A 16,954-nucleotide genomic window follows, 5' to 3' on the forward strand; every position below is an offset into this window, starting at 1 on the left:
CCTCCCGTCCAACCACACTCAGTGATTGATAAGACGCCCTGTGGACTCAGAGCAACATCACCATCCACTGATGATGTAACTGAGGGATTGGTGTGTGTGTGTGTGTGTGTGTGTGTGTGTGTGTGTGTGTGTGTGTGTGTGTGTGTGTGTGTGTGTGCACTGGATTATTTTTCAAAGTCAAAGGAGAAGGTTTACTGTATATAGTAAAATTCGTGGTATTTCATTTCTGGGAGACTTAATCATTCATAAAATAAAATATTGGCTGGTTTCTGAGGGTCATAGTTACAGCAAATGTTACTTTTCTTAATATAAAGGCCCGGCTAAGTACAGAAAAGATACTTGTGTTTCCTGAAGCAAACACAGCAGCTGCAGGCAGCAGCACTTACAATGCTCCTATAGCTATCATCACACCAACAACAAATACTGGCAAACCATAAGTCCACGGGCAAGTAATTAAGGTAACTGGTTACAATGGCACAGCAGCGTACAAGTTTGCCAGCTAGTTGGGAGCAGCACAAGTTGCAACACACAGTGACGTCACCCATTGGTTTGTAAACAGACATTTTTGGCATTTCGTCCAGCGCCATCTTGTTTTTGTATCCACGCCCCGATACATATATCATGCTTTATCATATACTGTAATCTTCCGAATGCTGTATTGAAGACCACTTGAAGATAGCTACTTAATTCAAATAGAATTAGAATTGTGTACTCCACCTTTAATTTGAATTGGGGATCTTGTTTGCTAACTGTCGCTTATTTACACAGCGAGTCATTACTGAGCAGCCACTATAGTGTGGAGTTGTGTATCTGTCTATCCAATATTCACACTACACTGAGCACTGTTTTTGGTCTCCACCACCTGCCAAGTAAAATATCAGGCTCTTAATTACTAAAAGCTTCATTAAATTCACCACATAGTTGCTCATGGTGTCTATCTGGCATTTGTTGGTGGGAGTATCATGAACAATGGATTTTCCCTGCTGTAAAAACAACAAAGACCAGTTCCAGGATGGTGCTCGGTTGAGCGGGTTCCAGTTTATGCCGACTACTCATTAAAGTCCAATTTCTTAATCATCATATTTTTTCCGATAGTGGAAAGTAAGGTAACAGGTTTTTATTTGAGGCAGGCATGTATTAGAAGAATGTATCAACAAACCTACTCGAACATTTAGAATCTCAATATCTGAAAAGTAAATCAGACACTGCAAGTGGAAACTCATTCAGGGGATTATTCTGACTAAAGGCTGAGAAAATGAAAATCCGAGCTGGGGGTTGGTTGTACATTTTACACATGAATAACCAACTGATCTCTCATTGTGTTCAGGTTTACACCACATGAACACTGAACAGGGTCATCGGTTCAAATCCCCCTGTGTATTCTTGTCGCCGCAGTGGTATTGTGTTTGCAGGCAGCACGGAGCTCGGGCTTGACAAATACACAGAGGGCACAGCTCATCAGGATTCCCTAGCTGTCCGTCTGTGAATAAGAAGAGGGAATTGGCTGTCAATCCCTAATTAATAAACTCTGCTCCTCTCCCCCCCCCCTGCTCCGCACAGGGACGTCTGATCAATAACAAGTGTGCACTGCTTCAGATGGAAGCCATTCAGATTTATCTGCTAATATCCTGGGTGATAGCCAGAGCTAGACTGGAGATGACAGTAGGCTCAAAGCCCATTACCTCCTTATTTACTGTTTTAAATTCTGCTGTAGTCACAGCCAGTCGCTGTCTCGCGAGTAACAAATGGGGGAAAATCTCTTCTCTCCGCCCAGGACAAGCCAAGGACATAGCAGATGGAAAACATATGAGCGTCTCTTCGTGTCACCTCATTTTCTTAGCAGGAATATGGATGTTAACACATGCGCTTTTGCAGATGTGGAAATTTATTTTTCAATTTATATTTACGATAATATTTGCAGTTGTAGAATATCGATCTGCTATCCATGTGAGGCAGAGATTGTTATGTTGATCAATTCACATCCCATTTCCTTTGGGGTTTTTTTACAACTTGAAATAAACGCTCCTCTGAAAATGACACGCCATTTACAAACAGGCTGGTTAATTTCTAAACCCACACATTGTTATAAATCCTGCTGTTTCCTTCTCTTTATCTTCGGCTGAGTCAGCAGCAGTCAGTCTCCACATCCTGTTCATCTGTCTGCCAGCTCTGACAGTAGCACAGAGACTTCCGTTATTCATAGTGATCCACAGTGATACAGTCAGTGAATAACATCAGCCGTTCCTATAGCACGAGCTCAGGGGCGCGGATTGGAAAGCCCAACACTTGAGAGCAGCACCAGGTCTAACAGCAGTGGTTACACTGGTCTCATAATGAGTCCTGGTCCAAAGTTTATTTCAATTAAAAGATGAATTATTTCTTGGTTGCCCCTGCTAAACAGCTTAAGCATCTTTAGGGTATTTGCCAGAGTTGAAAAGTCATCAACATGTTCAAGCTTTTATTTTATTTCCAATTCCAACCTTTTACTCCCTCTTTTTGTCCTGTGTTAGTAAACTTGTAAATGTGGGTTTATAAATTATATTCTGTTTAAAGGGGCACACAACCCATTTTACATGTATCTGTTATCTCCTTCAAATACAGATGAATAAATGTCCTCTGTGGCTCTGACTATATTTTATAACTGATGCTCTTGAGTTGCATTATGGGAAATTGAAGATCCAGTGGTTTTAGAGCTCATCCATTCCTTTTAAGCCTTTCTCTTTATGAAACCTCAATACCACTAGAGTTCAAACAGTCATTCCAATTTCACTCATCATGCTCAGTTCCAGTAAACGTCCCAGTCAATCAGTCCAGCACACTGGTATTTACAATAGCAGGACCCTTTGATAATCTAAATGGGACACACTTGTCATCAGTGTTATTGACACCTCTGAGTGTTTCCTGCTCTGACATGTGAAAATGGAATATTTGTGATGTGTGATGTTATAATTGACAGAAATAATAGTCAGAAGTGTCCGAATAATACCAGGGTGGTTATAACGGACAGTTTTTAATAAGCTCTCATAGCACAATCATTTTTTCTTGGTCAGTGGATTTGAATTATCACAATATCGAAATATTGAATTTGAGGTGCGTCTGCGTTCTCACACGGTTATTGTTGAAAAACTTGTTGTAAGCGGCTCCCCGCGAAGCTTCCCTCGATATCATCTCTGCTGATCACTTGGGGATGATTGTAGAGACGAGTCTGCGACACAACGGCATCAGCACACAAATTCACAATCCGAGGGGGGGGGGGGGGGGGGGGGGGCTGAGGCACCCACAAGGTGCAGTGCAGGCTTATGGGTGACACGTATCTGCTGGATCACATCCTATCAGGACCTGAGGATTATTCTGCATCTGCTTACCGAGCTTTAAAGAGACACTTCAGGGGGAGTGTGTGATATTTGAAGTGGTTGCTTTTGTGTGAATTGAATTACTGATAGAGGAGGCTGACAAAATTTACAAAGTGCATATGCTTTAACATATTTGGTAAATAAGAAGATACGTAGTGGGGTGCAAAACACACAAACACACCCACGCACACACACACACACACACACACACACACACACGCACACACACACACACACACACACACACACACACACACACACACACACACACACACACACACACACAGAATCCAGTAATCTGCTTTTTGATTCAGGTCATAATCTCCTGTCTGCTACTGCACTGGCAGGTCCTTGCCTCCCAGTTTAGTCATAACAAAGAGGTTGGAGATTTGTGAAGAGGCTCACACAGGCAGCATGCATCTTAAAACCTGTTTATCTCTGTAACCTTGTTGCCCAAGCACCTGTGAACAGAGGCTGGTGTTAGAATCACGTTGGGTGCTGGTTTTTGGTGGAAATTTTTCAATTACCTTTTTTTAATTGTAGATTTATTCATTAAGAAATAGAAATAGAATATTGTTTCTTTTCATGAGTAGTGTTTGTGTCAACGTCAGACTCTAAACAACCTGTTATCCACTGATTTTTTAAAGCTCTGTTATTCAAAACACGTGTCTAGAGTTCACTCACTGCCGGCTTTGCAGTGAGCCAGAATTTGATGTGGTTCCAAAATGTAAAAGCCTGATGATGTGCCGCCAATAACCATACAGGCATGGCTGAGGCCTGTTTACTCGTGTGCAGATGTCTTGATTACCGAGCCATTAGAGTAATTTGGATAAGCTTCACCATGACGCTCACACATTCTGACTATCTCCTGCACACATAATCAGCACTTAGCTATGCAAGGTTAATAAAACATTCTGTGAAATGGCCCGACAGGCCGGCAGTCCAGAGGCAACACCCCCCCCCCCCGCCATAAAGACTGTGGGGTGTCTGCAGCCGCATGAGACCAGTGGTCCATGTCCTGGCACTGATAGTTTGACAGATGATGCATCACCATCAACTGCAAGATCTATTGTTATGACAAAAGGAAAGATGGTATCATACTGCAGTAATATCCACAATCTGACAAACAAAGAGATAAGCGCACACACACGCACGCACACACACACACACACACACAGACGAAGACGATCATAAAATAACTTTTTTTCGATAAAAATATTATTTTCTGATCTCAAATGAAATGAAACTCTTCTATTGTGTCTCTTATTCATTGTTCAGAGTCACAGGTTGCAAGAAAGATTTCTGTCATTATTGTTGAAGTACCGTGCCTTTGCCACTAGATGTCTCACTCCGGTCTTGTTTTTAGACCACACACACGCACGCACACACTAGTGCACACACAGTCTCACACACAGGTGCACACACAGTCACATGCAGGGTGCACATGGTGTGTTTAATATGACCAGCCCGAGCCACACACCACATGTGTTGCTGTCTCCTCTGGGACGACAGGAGAGCATCTGCCTCCCCCTGTCTGTGTAACACATTTCTGGGAAAACAGCCCAGACCTGTGGCTCAGGAGGAGGGAGATGACACACATAAACACATAAACACACAAACACACATAGGTTTTTTTCACCATCCTGTGGAGGACGCTCATGGACATAAGGCTCTGCCGTGTCCCTGACTCTGTTCTTAACCATCACACCTGAAAGCCTAACCCTAACCCGACACCTACAACCCTTTCAATCAGTCTGTACCCATGGCAGTGACATGTATTACCATTGGTGAATATGTATTCAGGTTTAAGTTGCTGGTAGGTTTAAAAGAAAATACCTCTACCCGCATGTTTACAGCCTAATTTTCATTGTTAAATAAAACAAAAATATCATTCTACCTATCTTTACATGCACAATAGTAATAATAACATTAATAATAATTAATAATAAGAATAATACGAATAATGTATGCATCACTTTAGTAATCCTGCTGTAAAAACGACACATAAACAAACCATTATGTGTAGTAGGAGAAGACTTACATGGCCGGCTTCATTAGGTGCTCAGAAGGAAAATCCTCACCAGGAGCCCAGCTGCTTATTTCACCTGGTTGGTTAGTTTTTCTGTATGTAGTCTTTTATTTTGTCACTTTGCTGTGGGGAGCATGTGCCCTCTGGACCATGGAGAGCCCTGCATAAGAGAAATACAGTGTGCACACGTGTAGCAGGCAGTATGGTAAGAATCACATGAGCATGAGCCAACCCCAGGCTGATACTCTTCACTTCCAGGTGATTAACGGAAGAGTTATTTCAATACTGGTCGTGCTCCAACAGAACTGTTCTGTGTCGATATTGGTCAGTTCATTGATCGACAGAAAGTGAATTGATTAATTGTCATTATTAATCAAGCCAAGCTCACAAACATTCACATGGTTACAGCTTGTGAATGTGAGTGATTGTTCCTTTTTCTGTTTTATATGATTATAAATTGAATATCTTTAGGTATTGGACCGGCTATAGATCAAATCAAGCAATGGGAAGTTGTCACTTTAGACAAATTAGGGAAATTGTGATAGATATTTACTTTTTTTAAAACCATTTTTAGGTATGTAATAGAATAGATAATTAATATTAGTGGAATGTGATGGAACCAGGAATGTGATTGGTCATCCGTGAAGCAGCAGTTTTCTACGCAATGAGGAAGCTAATGCAGCTCAGAAACACCAGGTATAAAGAGTATTAATCAATATGTTTGGATCAGTATTGATCTTGATAGCTGTATGAACTGATAAGATTCACGTGTAGTGAAATAACAGATAATACAGCAGAGTTAATTAGGTAATTAGGTAATGAGAGTCCTCAGGTGTCCAGTATGTGCTCAACATGCTCATATGTCTATTAATTTGTTCTGCAGAGGATCTGCTCCTCAAACTGTCAAAAATCTAAATCTAAATCTAGCTGAAGGATTAAACACCAAATAAAATGTTTTCTAAAACACATTCATGATAAATAAACTGCACCGACAAGTGTGAACAGAGAAAATATTTAAGTATGAAAGTAAAGTTGAAACGTTTTTGTTGTTTCTATTGCAGGGTTGCAAATAGTGATTTGAGGTTAATCAGTTGATTAATGCTTTAATTGTCAGAAAACCAAACCAAATCAAATGTAATCAGTGTAATCGCCATAGAAGCAGCAAATCCACACAGTCTGAGAACCAGAGTAATCTTGAGAATGATCTTAATGATTGTGGTTGCTTGTCAAATAATTGCTGATTTATTTACTGCTGGTCAAATTATTGAATAATCATTATTTAAGTCTTTGATTTAATGCATAATTAGCTCTAAGTGCAGTTCACCAGCGACACACAGAACGAGACGCAACGTGACGCCCACAGCCAGGTCATCAGGGTTAAAGTGACCAAAACCAACCATCCAGATCAAGAGGTTAAAGTTTGATAGCAGTAATACGGCACACCTTATGTTGTTGTCTGCATTTGTATGTTGGTTTATTTGTACAAGTGAAAGTTGTGAGACGGATGTTTTATGGATCAGGGAAGAACCCATTAAATTACACTGTGGATAGTTTGTTTAACATTTAGAGGTTGTTTTTTTTATCCTTAATTTCTCTGAATAATTTTGGGATCTTGACGAAAAAAAATAATATGGTGATGACCCTGGATCTTGTGAATTTAAATGTAGTTTCATAGATATAGGTATGCGCCCTACTGATTTCTATTCAAGTTGTATATGTTTTTTTATTTGTTTTATTGTTTCTGTATGTGTTTAGGAAATATAAAAAGAATATGTATGCAGCTTAGTCAGCAAATGCTATGATGTATAATTTATTCGTTTCATGTAAGTGGCCTTACATAGATTATCAAATCAATTAAACAACAGAGGTGTGACTGATATCGTTTATATAGTCTATATCTAAAAGGTAATCGAATAGAAAAGCCTTTGAACAGCTCAGAGGGAACCGTCCTGTTTAGGCCTAAAGCTCCAGCTGCACAGAGAAGGCTAGAACGTTGTCATGCAAGGTGAAGTGATGTATTAGAGGCTCTCAGGCCTGGTCCATGCCTCTCTCTGCAGGCCATCTATTTCCTCATGAGCCCTCACTCACTCTCTGTGGTTGTAAAAAGCTGCCAGTTTGAGTACAGCTGCGTGTTTATGTGTCTGTCAGAGTGTGACTGCGGAGAATAAGCTGCAGAATGTGCGTTATCTATTAATTCCTTCATTAAGCCCTTATCGGAGGTTTTAATGCAAATTAAGATGCGCTTTAATGTGACAGCAGGGCGGGCAAGCGACTATGCACTTCTCCCTCCACAGTGACGGGAGGAGAGGGGTAGACCTCGTTCAGACAGGACCACCCGCTCGCCTTATCGAACCACTGAAGGCGCCACGGGCCTGTTAGTTTTGCCTCTTTAACACAGACACAGTTTAATGTTCCCGATACGCCGATGCTGAGTTATCCACTCGCTGCAAACGTATCTGAGGACGATTTGGTGACGGAACACACAGCAGAGCTTGAAGGAGAATTCACTCAAATTCAATCCACTTCAAAACCCTTTATTTCATCAGAATTTGGAAACAACAGCTACAAGATGATTTCAGAAAAAGGCTTGGTGAGTCCAGCTGGAACTGGGAGGTGAGTTGAGAATCACTGTGAGGGGCTGAGCAGGACTCGCATGCTCCACACGGCGGAGGACAATTAGAGGTCACTGCTTTTTCTGAAGGTGGGGGAGCAATGATCTGCTATATTTACACACTGGAGAGAGATGAGAGGTAGATAGTGTCGTTTCCCGGATGAGTGATTGAATGAAAGTATGACTTGTGGATTATTGCAACAAACTACCCAGATCTGATTGCAATATTTATGAGGAAGCTGTATCTTCGTTTAATGCAGAGTCAAACACTTGGAATCAGGGTGAGACTTCCTCTTCAGGTACTCACACACTTTGATTGATGCAGGGATGAATGGATAGATAGATAGATGGACACTATTAAGTATTCTGGATAAGAACATTGCCCTCTTGTGCATTTGAGCCAGAGTCTGCACAGTCGCGAACAGGGAATGGAACCAGATACACACACATTCAACCATTTCAGTCTCAGCTGTCAATCAGTATATCCCACCCTATTTTTTGTAACATCAAATAATCTATCAAAACCAAACTTACTGGAAAAGTGAACATTCCAACATATATCATTGTGATAAGATCTCATTTAAGTGACAGAAACCATCCTTGAGAAACATTTATTTCGGTGCCTTTGACTTTTTAGTTTGGCCCATGTCCGATCTGCTAACCTTGAGGAGACCGTACTGCCGCCAGCCACTAGGGGGCGCCCAAAGAGCTTTGGCTTCACTTTATGGAAGCTGTAATGTCGTCCATCTTTACATACAGTCTATACTAGCTGCACACAGACAGGTGCCTTTGTGGCTCCTACCATATGGAGCAAGACAAAAGTTTTGCAAACACAGTCAGGTTGGGGTCACAATGGACACTTTTGTTTGAATTATAATGAGATCACATTGACAGGTCTGCAATATGCAGACCTAGCAGATGGCTCATGGACAGTGAGGAGAGGCGGGGGTGTGTCGTGGGCCGGTGGGCTACAGGTCTTGTGTTATAGCAGCTGGCTGATCTGCTGCACGTCAGCAACACCGAGCGATAGAAAGAGAAGAGACAGAGAAACAGTGGAGAGGAGTGAGGATGTGGAGCGCTAACAGCTGAAAACACAAGGATATTCAGATCAGTATCATGTGACTCAGTATCAGAATTACTACAGATGTTCCTATACTGATAGAATATTCAGAAATGTCTTTGATAGTGGAGAAAATGGCATCGACAAGAAACTCATCATGTACCCCAAGAGTAAAACGACTGCGTGTAGCATATGGAAGACTTCATTTTTTAGCTATTTAAAGGAAGTAATTGTTGTGTGGTTTTAGATTTATTCGTTCTCTGAATGGATCTGTTGGTCAAATGGTTTTACCTTAGCTAGGCCATAGAACAATGATAGCCATCATTACTTCCATACAGGGTTACCAGAATATAGCTGTTAAAATACATAATATGTTGCTTTTTTTGGGGGGGGCAGGGGTATCAGACTTGGTACTGGCCGATTCGCAAAATCCAGTTTCTAAATTCGGATTTGAAAATGGTATTGGAACATCTCGAAAACTACACTGATGATTATCAAAACTCAAGCAATCGGTTGATGACTAATCAATCCATACAGGGATAAACTGGATGAATCATGTAATATGACACCCGGGATTTGATACCATTACAAAAACATTACACATGTTTTTCTACAAAAGACGCCAAAACCCTAAAGTTCTTACTGCTCTTTCATGTTTTCTGAATAAAATCACCTGTAAACGCATGTGTCCTTAATGAAGTCATCGTAAGTAACTAGTTTCAGGTCCATGCAGCTCCATTTGAAGTACACTAGTATATCATTGGTGTACAATGCTGACGTGGCGCTTTCGTCTAGAACATGTTGGATTGACCTTGTCATGACAATCGTAAACAAAAGACAGTCTTAAGGAAGAGCCTCCTCCTTTAGTGTGTTACTTCCTCTCCCTGTGTGGCACTGACGTCTCTTTCCTCCCCTCCATTTCCCACCCTCTATCCTTCTCAATCCCAGCTTTGATGTATGCATGAAGGAGGATTTCCTGAGGACCAAAGAGGCCATTCCCCGGGGGCCATTAGGCCTCTAGTAGAGCATGTCAATGAGTGCTGAGTCTTGCTCTGTTTTCACATGCAGCCACTTGTCTACGGGGGGGTGAGGTTGAGGGGGGATTCCCTGGAGGTGATAAAAGTGTGGCCTTAAATGTATATATTTCCTCTCATAAATTCTTCCTCTGTGTTGGCAGTATAGCCACATGGAGCAGCTCTGTGTACGTGCGGCCTACTGTAACATTTGATATAGCGGTTGTTTTCCTACTGTTGCACGTGAGGAGGTTGAGCCATTAATTGGCGCTCTTGTTCTTTCATGCAGACTAAGGGTGAGGGGAGTGAGTCATCAGCATCAGGATGAAACGCTCTGACATTTGAGCGTGAGCATCCCAGAGAGCCTTGCGGCCCGACATCACTGGGTGTGTTTGTATTTTACAGTAGAGGAGGTGAATGGAGCACTGTGGTCGGGATGAGATTTTACTGTTTACAGTCACAAAGCGTTAAGGTCATATAGGTAATAACCACATTACAGAGCCAAGCAAATAATGTAGGACGTGAGGTAAACAATTATTTATGCAAACAAGGAGGTCTGTGTTATTTAGATGGGATCTCTCTGTTGTGTTGAGTCGATGACGCTCAAAAGGGATGATAAACTGTGAGGGGAGAGGGGAGTGAGCTCAAAGGGACACAGAGGGGAGATAACCTCGATTGCTGGAATCACTCTGCCGATCTCTTCAGTATATCCTTGTCGTGGACAAGGGCACGCCGACTCTTCTCTGCCGCTGTGGAGAAAAAAAAGGAAGAAATGCCCTCAAAGAAAAGCGTGGTAAATGAGTGACAGTATATCATGCTCCTGTTTTTCAGAGGGAGTACTTGAGAAGGATCGCTGAAGTTGCTGAGAGCGTCGGGAGTCTCTCTCAAGGGCAGCTGGCTCTATCATCGCAACGCACGGCCCCTCTCTAATCAGAAACACAAAATCTTAGCATTCGGCGTGCTGACTGGTCGAGGTTTTACAGCAGAACATCAGCATACAGGCCCCAGAGAGGGACAGAGGAGGAGGTTACAGGGACGGAGGGAGAGATGGATAAGGTGGAGTAAAAGTGAGATAAGCAACCAGTGTGTGTGTTTGTGTGTGTCTGGATGTGTGGGGTGCACCTTCACTGGTGACTTTCCCGGGGCCTGCAGACAGGAGAAACGAGGAGTGATTAATTTTACTCCAACCTCCTCGGCCTCTGTCTGGGGGAGCACTCCCTGGTAAAAGGAGGCTGGAGAGCGACACAGAGCGGCGGGAACCGTCTCCTTCCGCTCTCCTCCCTCGATCAATACCTGATTGGCAGGTCAATCTCTTCAGGAGAAGACTGCGCGGCCAATGGGAGAGATCCCTGAGCAGCAGAGGTCCCGCCTCTTGTCCGCTGGTGTCACAGTTTGGCCGCTCAGCAGAGCTTGAGGTCATTGATCTGTGTGTTTTCACTGAGCAGATCCCTTAGCAGGGCCCGATCGATCCGCTCTAATAAAGAGTGGATTCTGTACGAGCAGCGCACCGTGTTCGATGGGATCCGAGGCCCTGGGGAGGCAATCACCTCTTTTATCTGCCACTCCTCCGCCCCACAACCACCACCACACAAACATACAGGCAGGAGGAATTTAATTTGCATTTAAGGTAGTAATATGACAAGGACATACATCAGAAATGATTGCTGAAATTGGTTGCCACTCATCTCTTGGTCCCTGCAGCTGCAAAACACCCAGAGGCATCGTATCCATCCAGAGAGTCATCCTGACCCACTGATGTTTTTATTTACACAGATAACAAAACACTCCTCTTTCTGTTGGAGAAAACGACTTATTAGTGCATCCATTTAAAATTTCATTTGCATTCATTTGTCTTTTTCTAGGCCCCTGTGCACCAGGTAGAGACATGTTTGCCTAATGTACGTTTGAATGGAGACAAAAGGAAGGGGCGGCTGTGAGTCAGCAGAAAGGTTTCGTGTGAGTCAGCCTGCCCACATCTGTCCACCAGTATCTTTGTTATCATTAACTTCATGATGGGAAGTGTGGTTCGCTTACTAAATGTGCGAGAGTAGCCATCAATTAAGGCTTTCTCACTGTGTAGGCAATAATAATAATAATAAATCAAAAACAATGCTGTGTCATGATTCTCTACCTCAGATCGTTTCCTCAATATGTCTCAAAAAAAGTGTATCACTGCAGAATAATCCGATTTTTTGTTTGTTTGCCATTTCCTGCGGAACAAGCCCCAGGTATTTGTTTTGAATGAATGATCCGTGACGTCCATTAACATGAGGAGAGCTGCCGCCGCTGCATCGTGCTGCCTCCCTGCCATCGGGAGGGTTTTTCCTCCCCTGCTGAGGTCTGTGCCCTGCAGTGTGTCCTTTATACCAAAACAGCCTCGTCTTCACTGTCAGCAATGAGACAGAAATGCTGTGCAGCAACCCTGGCGACTGCTGTGTGGCTTTCTGTAGCAGAGCACCTGCGTGGCCCCTGCTGACTTGACTAAGCCAAGGACAGCACGGCCACAAGACCGGCTGTCTGTGCTGGTAGCAAACGCTCTGAGGGATGTAGGAGTCATCCAGGAGACGCCATAAGTGGCCTGATCCAGGGACTCTTCGTCACAAAGCTTCGGACACGTTTTCTCCTAATCTCCGTTTGCAAAGAACTGTGGTACCTGTCTGTAATACTGAGGACAGAGACACACTGGGATCCAATTATGTAAAAATCTGTTAAACATTATATTCTATTGAACAAAGCAGAAAATTTGTTTTTGTTTAGGTGAAAGTGTGCACCACCCACTGTGCCCTCCAATAAGGAAGATCAGAGAACAAACAAGAAAGCAAGCAGTGCAAGAAAAGGTAACAAAACAGGTGCACACACAATGACACACAGGTGTGCAAAAAGCCACACACACACACATACACACAGAAACACACACAAACAAACACACACACAGATGGACACACACACACACAGACAGACGCACACACACACACAAACACACACACACACACATACACATACACGTACACACACGCAGAGCTGACGGAGAGGGAGAGATATGCTCTCCGGGGGGTAACTTCATGCTAAATTACATTTACTCTGAGGATTCAGTGCATCTTTCCTCCTCATTTACCATTAAAAATGAACAGTACCTGACAATGTCCAGAGGAAAACTTCATCCTCTAAAATACAATACAGCCTATACCTAGTTAGAAAACCAATCACTATTCAGAGGCTTTCAGTTACGGAAGACAAGGAGACGTACCCTGACCAGGGGTGGATCCTGGGGCGGGGCCAGGGGGGGCAGTAGCCCCAGCTTAAATTGAATTGGCCCCCTGAAGAGCACCTGTGCTATCAGTAGTCTTTAAAAAAATATAACAAACAAACAAAACTAGTCCAGACTAACAGATGTGACAATTTGTTAAGAATTTAAAGAATTTTCTAAGCTGTTTTGAACTACACAATGTGCTTCAACAATTTTCAGAATATAATGATATGTGTCTTTGGCCGAAGTGACGAGCTAACAGTTAAGGAGGACGGCAACATCAGGAATCATGTATGGATGTTGGACATATAATTGGCCCCTCTTGTGTAATTCGTGGCCCCTGTACGGCCCCTTGTCAGAAAAACCCTTGATCCGACACGGCTGTGCCCCTTTTGTAAAGTTACATCTCAAATAAGTCCCCTCGTCTAAATAGCCGGTGACAGAATGAAACAATAACAAGGTATTTCCAAAAATGAACTTAATAACTCTCCCTGAATTCATTTAAATACATTTTCATCCCCTGGACCATATGCGCAAATAAGTAGAACAAATGTATCTGGAAAGAAGCCCCCAAGGTGATTGCAGAATGTTTACACTCCAGTTATTACCATCCGCCCCTCCAGAGTCGTGCCTCTAATTACCAAAATAAAAGCCTTGATTTCTGCGCGTAACTCCGAGTTCGGGGAGGATGCGGCGCGTGGAGGAGAGTGGACATGAGTAGGAGTAGGAGGGGGGTGGCCTGATGCGCGCCCCCGCCTGTCGCACACGAATGGGCTAGGACCACTCGTGCCAACAGCTGAGTCAAGCGCTACAGATGCGCTGATTGCAGCCGGGAAGTTAGGGAAGTGGACCTTCAAAATAATGTTATCCACAGCACAGAATTGGCTGTAGTGAACAAGTGTGTGTGTGTGTGTGTACACATAGAGAGAAAATTATAATAAATGTATTTACACGGCACCTTTCACAACTGTCTCAGGGTGCTCCACAACCAGGACGAATCAATACAATGCGAAACAGCAAAGGCAAGGAGCAGAACTACATTTAAAATCAAAGAAGAGGAATTCAAATAATTTGACCTTGTTCTCAGTGTACTTACGTTGAAATAAATATACAGTCAAGAAAGAGGACAACACCGGCAAACCTGAACAGACGTAAAGAATTGTACAAAAATACTTATGGTATGCTGGATTGAGTTCCACTGCCAAATATATGTCCTTACAGCTGCTATTCTTCAGGTTAGATGCGCGTATGAATAAATGTGCTAGCTATGGTCACTCAGGGCTGCAGCCATGGTGTAACACCGTCCTTTCCCGAATGCATTGTACTGATGATGTTCAGATAAATGTTTTATTTCTGCACTCCTCCTCTGCTCCACGTGTTCGGGCCTCGAGAAGAAAGTGGTTTTATTGTGAAGAGTAGACGTGTGAACACTCTCTCATTGTCTTCGGTAACTTCACGCGCGTAACGCTCGTTACGTTGGAGAGAGTGCGAGAGGAAAAAAAAGGAGCAAATGTGCGGCGGAGAGGGAGGGAGGACAGCTAGCACGCAAATAGGCAGCGAGACGCATCATCATCACCACCATCATCATCATCATCCACGGCAGCAGCAGCAGCAGCCGAGGCAGCAGCTCCTTCTTGATCTCCAGCTGCCAACCCTCCTCTCTCCTCTCTCTCTCTCTCTCTCTCTCTCTCTCTCTCTCTCTGCCCCTCTCTCTCTCCCTCTCGCTCTCTCTCTCTGTGTGTGTGTGTCTCTCTGATTGAGATCTCACTGCCGGCTGAAGTGTCCAGAAGCCTCCGCCAAACCATCACCTCCCTCCCCGCGCACACACGCACACGTTCCTCCGGAGCCCGGTTATTCTTAGCTGCGCGCCCGCGAGAGGCTGTCCTTCCGGCGCTGCTCTTATTTCTCCCAGTTTTCTTGCATATTTAATGGAAAATGGCGATTTGCGCGCAGTCGTGCGGCTTCTCCTGCCTGCTCGCGGTCAAAACTGTACTCCTCATATGTGTCTCCACGCCGACAGTCGCGACCCACCTCTTCCCGCAGCACTACACGTAAGTACCCCGCACCGTGTTGTGGTTTTGTGGGAGAGGGGGGGGGGGGGGGGGGGGGGGGGGGGGGTGAACTAGGACAGGTGGCCCCCCGGACGAGCCTGCACATGCGGCCGCGGCGTTTACCTTGGAGCCGCTGTCCCCCTGATGTTCCGCCACAGACGCAGCTTGTCCCTCATGATGCTGCCTCATATGATTGTGTCTCTCGCAGGGACCATGTTGTTGTTGTTGTTGTTGTTGTGGGCAGCGGCTTTTTAATATCCAAAGCCTTATTATATTTGTCATAGCCGACAAGGAATCAGGCGGCCAGGGATCATGCACAGGTGCCACAGGCGAATAACCTCAAAAGCAACGATTTGACATCCACAGGGTTGAAAAATGAAATAATTACACTGACATGATTGGTAATGATAATCATGGTCCATGCGTTGTTTTGGTGTCACCATGGGGAGAATTACGCACGATGGATGGGCTGAGCCATAACGAGGCTGGTCTGAAGAACCCTCCAGCGTAAAGTGCACACGCACCGTGGAAAGAATCACGTCCATCCCAGAGCAGGACACACTGGTGTTTTTAAACCGGATAATGTGGACTCAGAGAATAAACCAATTAGTTAATGGCGCAGGAGCTGCCAGGCCTTTAAAGCTCCCCGTTTCCATCTCATTTTATTTCTCACCCGAACTACTAAACTACTTTTTAAGATTTGCAGCAGCAAGGCTTCCAGTTAGGAGTCCTTTTACATTTTTTTGTTTATTTAAGCAAATACAAGAAGTTTAATTTGTAGAAATGTAAAATCTCACTGTTGCTTTACCCGTTCGCCTGCAGGCACAGAAGAGTGACTGAGCTTCCAGCGGTTTTTTCAGACGAGGAAAAACTATTGTTGGACTTTTTCCTTGTTGCACCTGTTGGGGAATTTGTTTCTACCGTAATAATTTAGAGTACAGCACGATCCTCTTCTCCTATGTGAAACAGACTAAGAGTTTAACCTTGAATGACACAGAGCCAGAAACACAAGGTCTGCTGCAACACTTTCCCACTTGTGCGTCATAGAAAGATCCAGTAAAAGGCGATGATGAATAGAAACCAGAAATAGTATATTTTTTATGTGTTTGGCTTCATTTAAATTCAGTTCATATTTATAGTGACGATACAAAACCCCTCATGAAACTATAGTGCAACTGTTGCCCTCTCTAGTCTGTGATATGTGGCTTCAGGTCCTCTTAATGATGCTCCTGTGGTTAAGATTTGATGGAGTGTGACCTGTTGTGACGATTGGTCGGTCAAGCTCATCACAAGCGACAGAAATCTCAATTCCTCCCTGATGCATCCACTGGTTAATCTCAATGAGATCTTCAGGGCTTTGTTGGTCCAAGGTGACATTCAAAGAGAAATCTGTTTTCCCTCATATTACCGCTCATTGACTTTTAGCTCCGTCACAGACTTGATTGAGCACCGTAAAATGAAAAAAGAACGCTGATCATTTCTCCCTTTTAAACAAACTAGCATGAATGTTTCATTTATGTTTGCTGTATTTGTATTCATCTGTAGATTTAACCTACACTTTCATTCAATTGGTCAAATGCTATGGACTGC

At 43.6% G+C, this 16,954-nt stretch overlaps 1 protein-coding gene across 2 annotated transcripts in view; it reads left to right on the forward strand.

Moving 5' to 3' along the window:
- Positions 1-14,806: 14,806 nt before the first annotated feature.
- Positions 14,807-16,954, forward strand: part of cacna2d2a (calcium channel, voltage-dependent, alpha 2/delta subunit 2a) — a 145,302-nt gene continuing 143,154 nt past the window's right edge. For both annotated transcript variants that reach the window (XM_053433352.1, XM_053433360.1), the window contains exon 1: positions 14,807-15,364. In XM_053433352.1, coding sequence (XP_053289327.1) covers positions 15,249-15,364 — 116 coding nt within the window. In that variant the 5' untranslated portion in view covers positions 14,807-15,248. The remainder of the gene's footprint in view (positions 15,365-16,954) is intronic.

This window comes from Pleuronectes platessa, chromosome 2, assembly GCF_947347685.1.
Source record: "Pleuronectes platessa chromosome 2, fPlePla1.1, whole genome shotgun sequence".
Classification (NCBI taxonomy): domain Eukaryota; kingdom Metazoa; phylum Chordata; class Actinopteri; order Pleuronectiformes; family Pleuronectidae; genus Pleuronectes; species Pleuronectes platessa.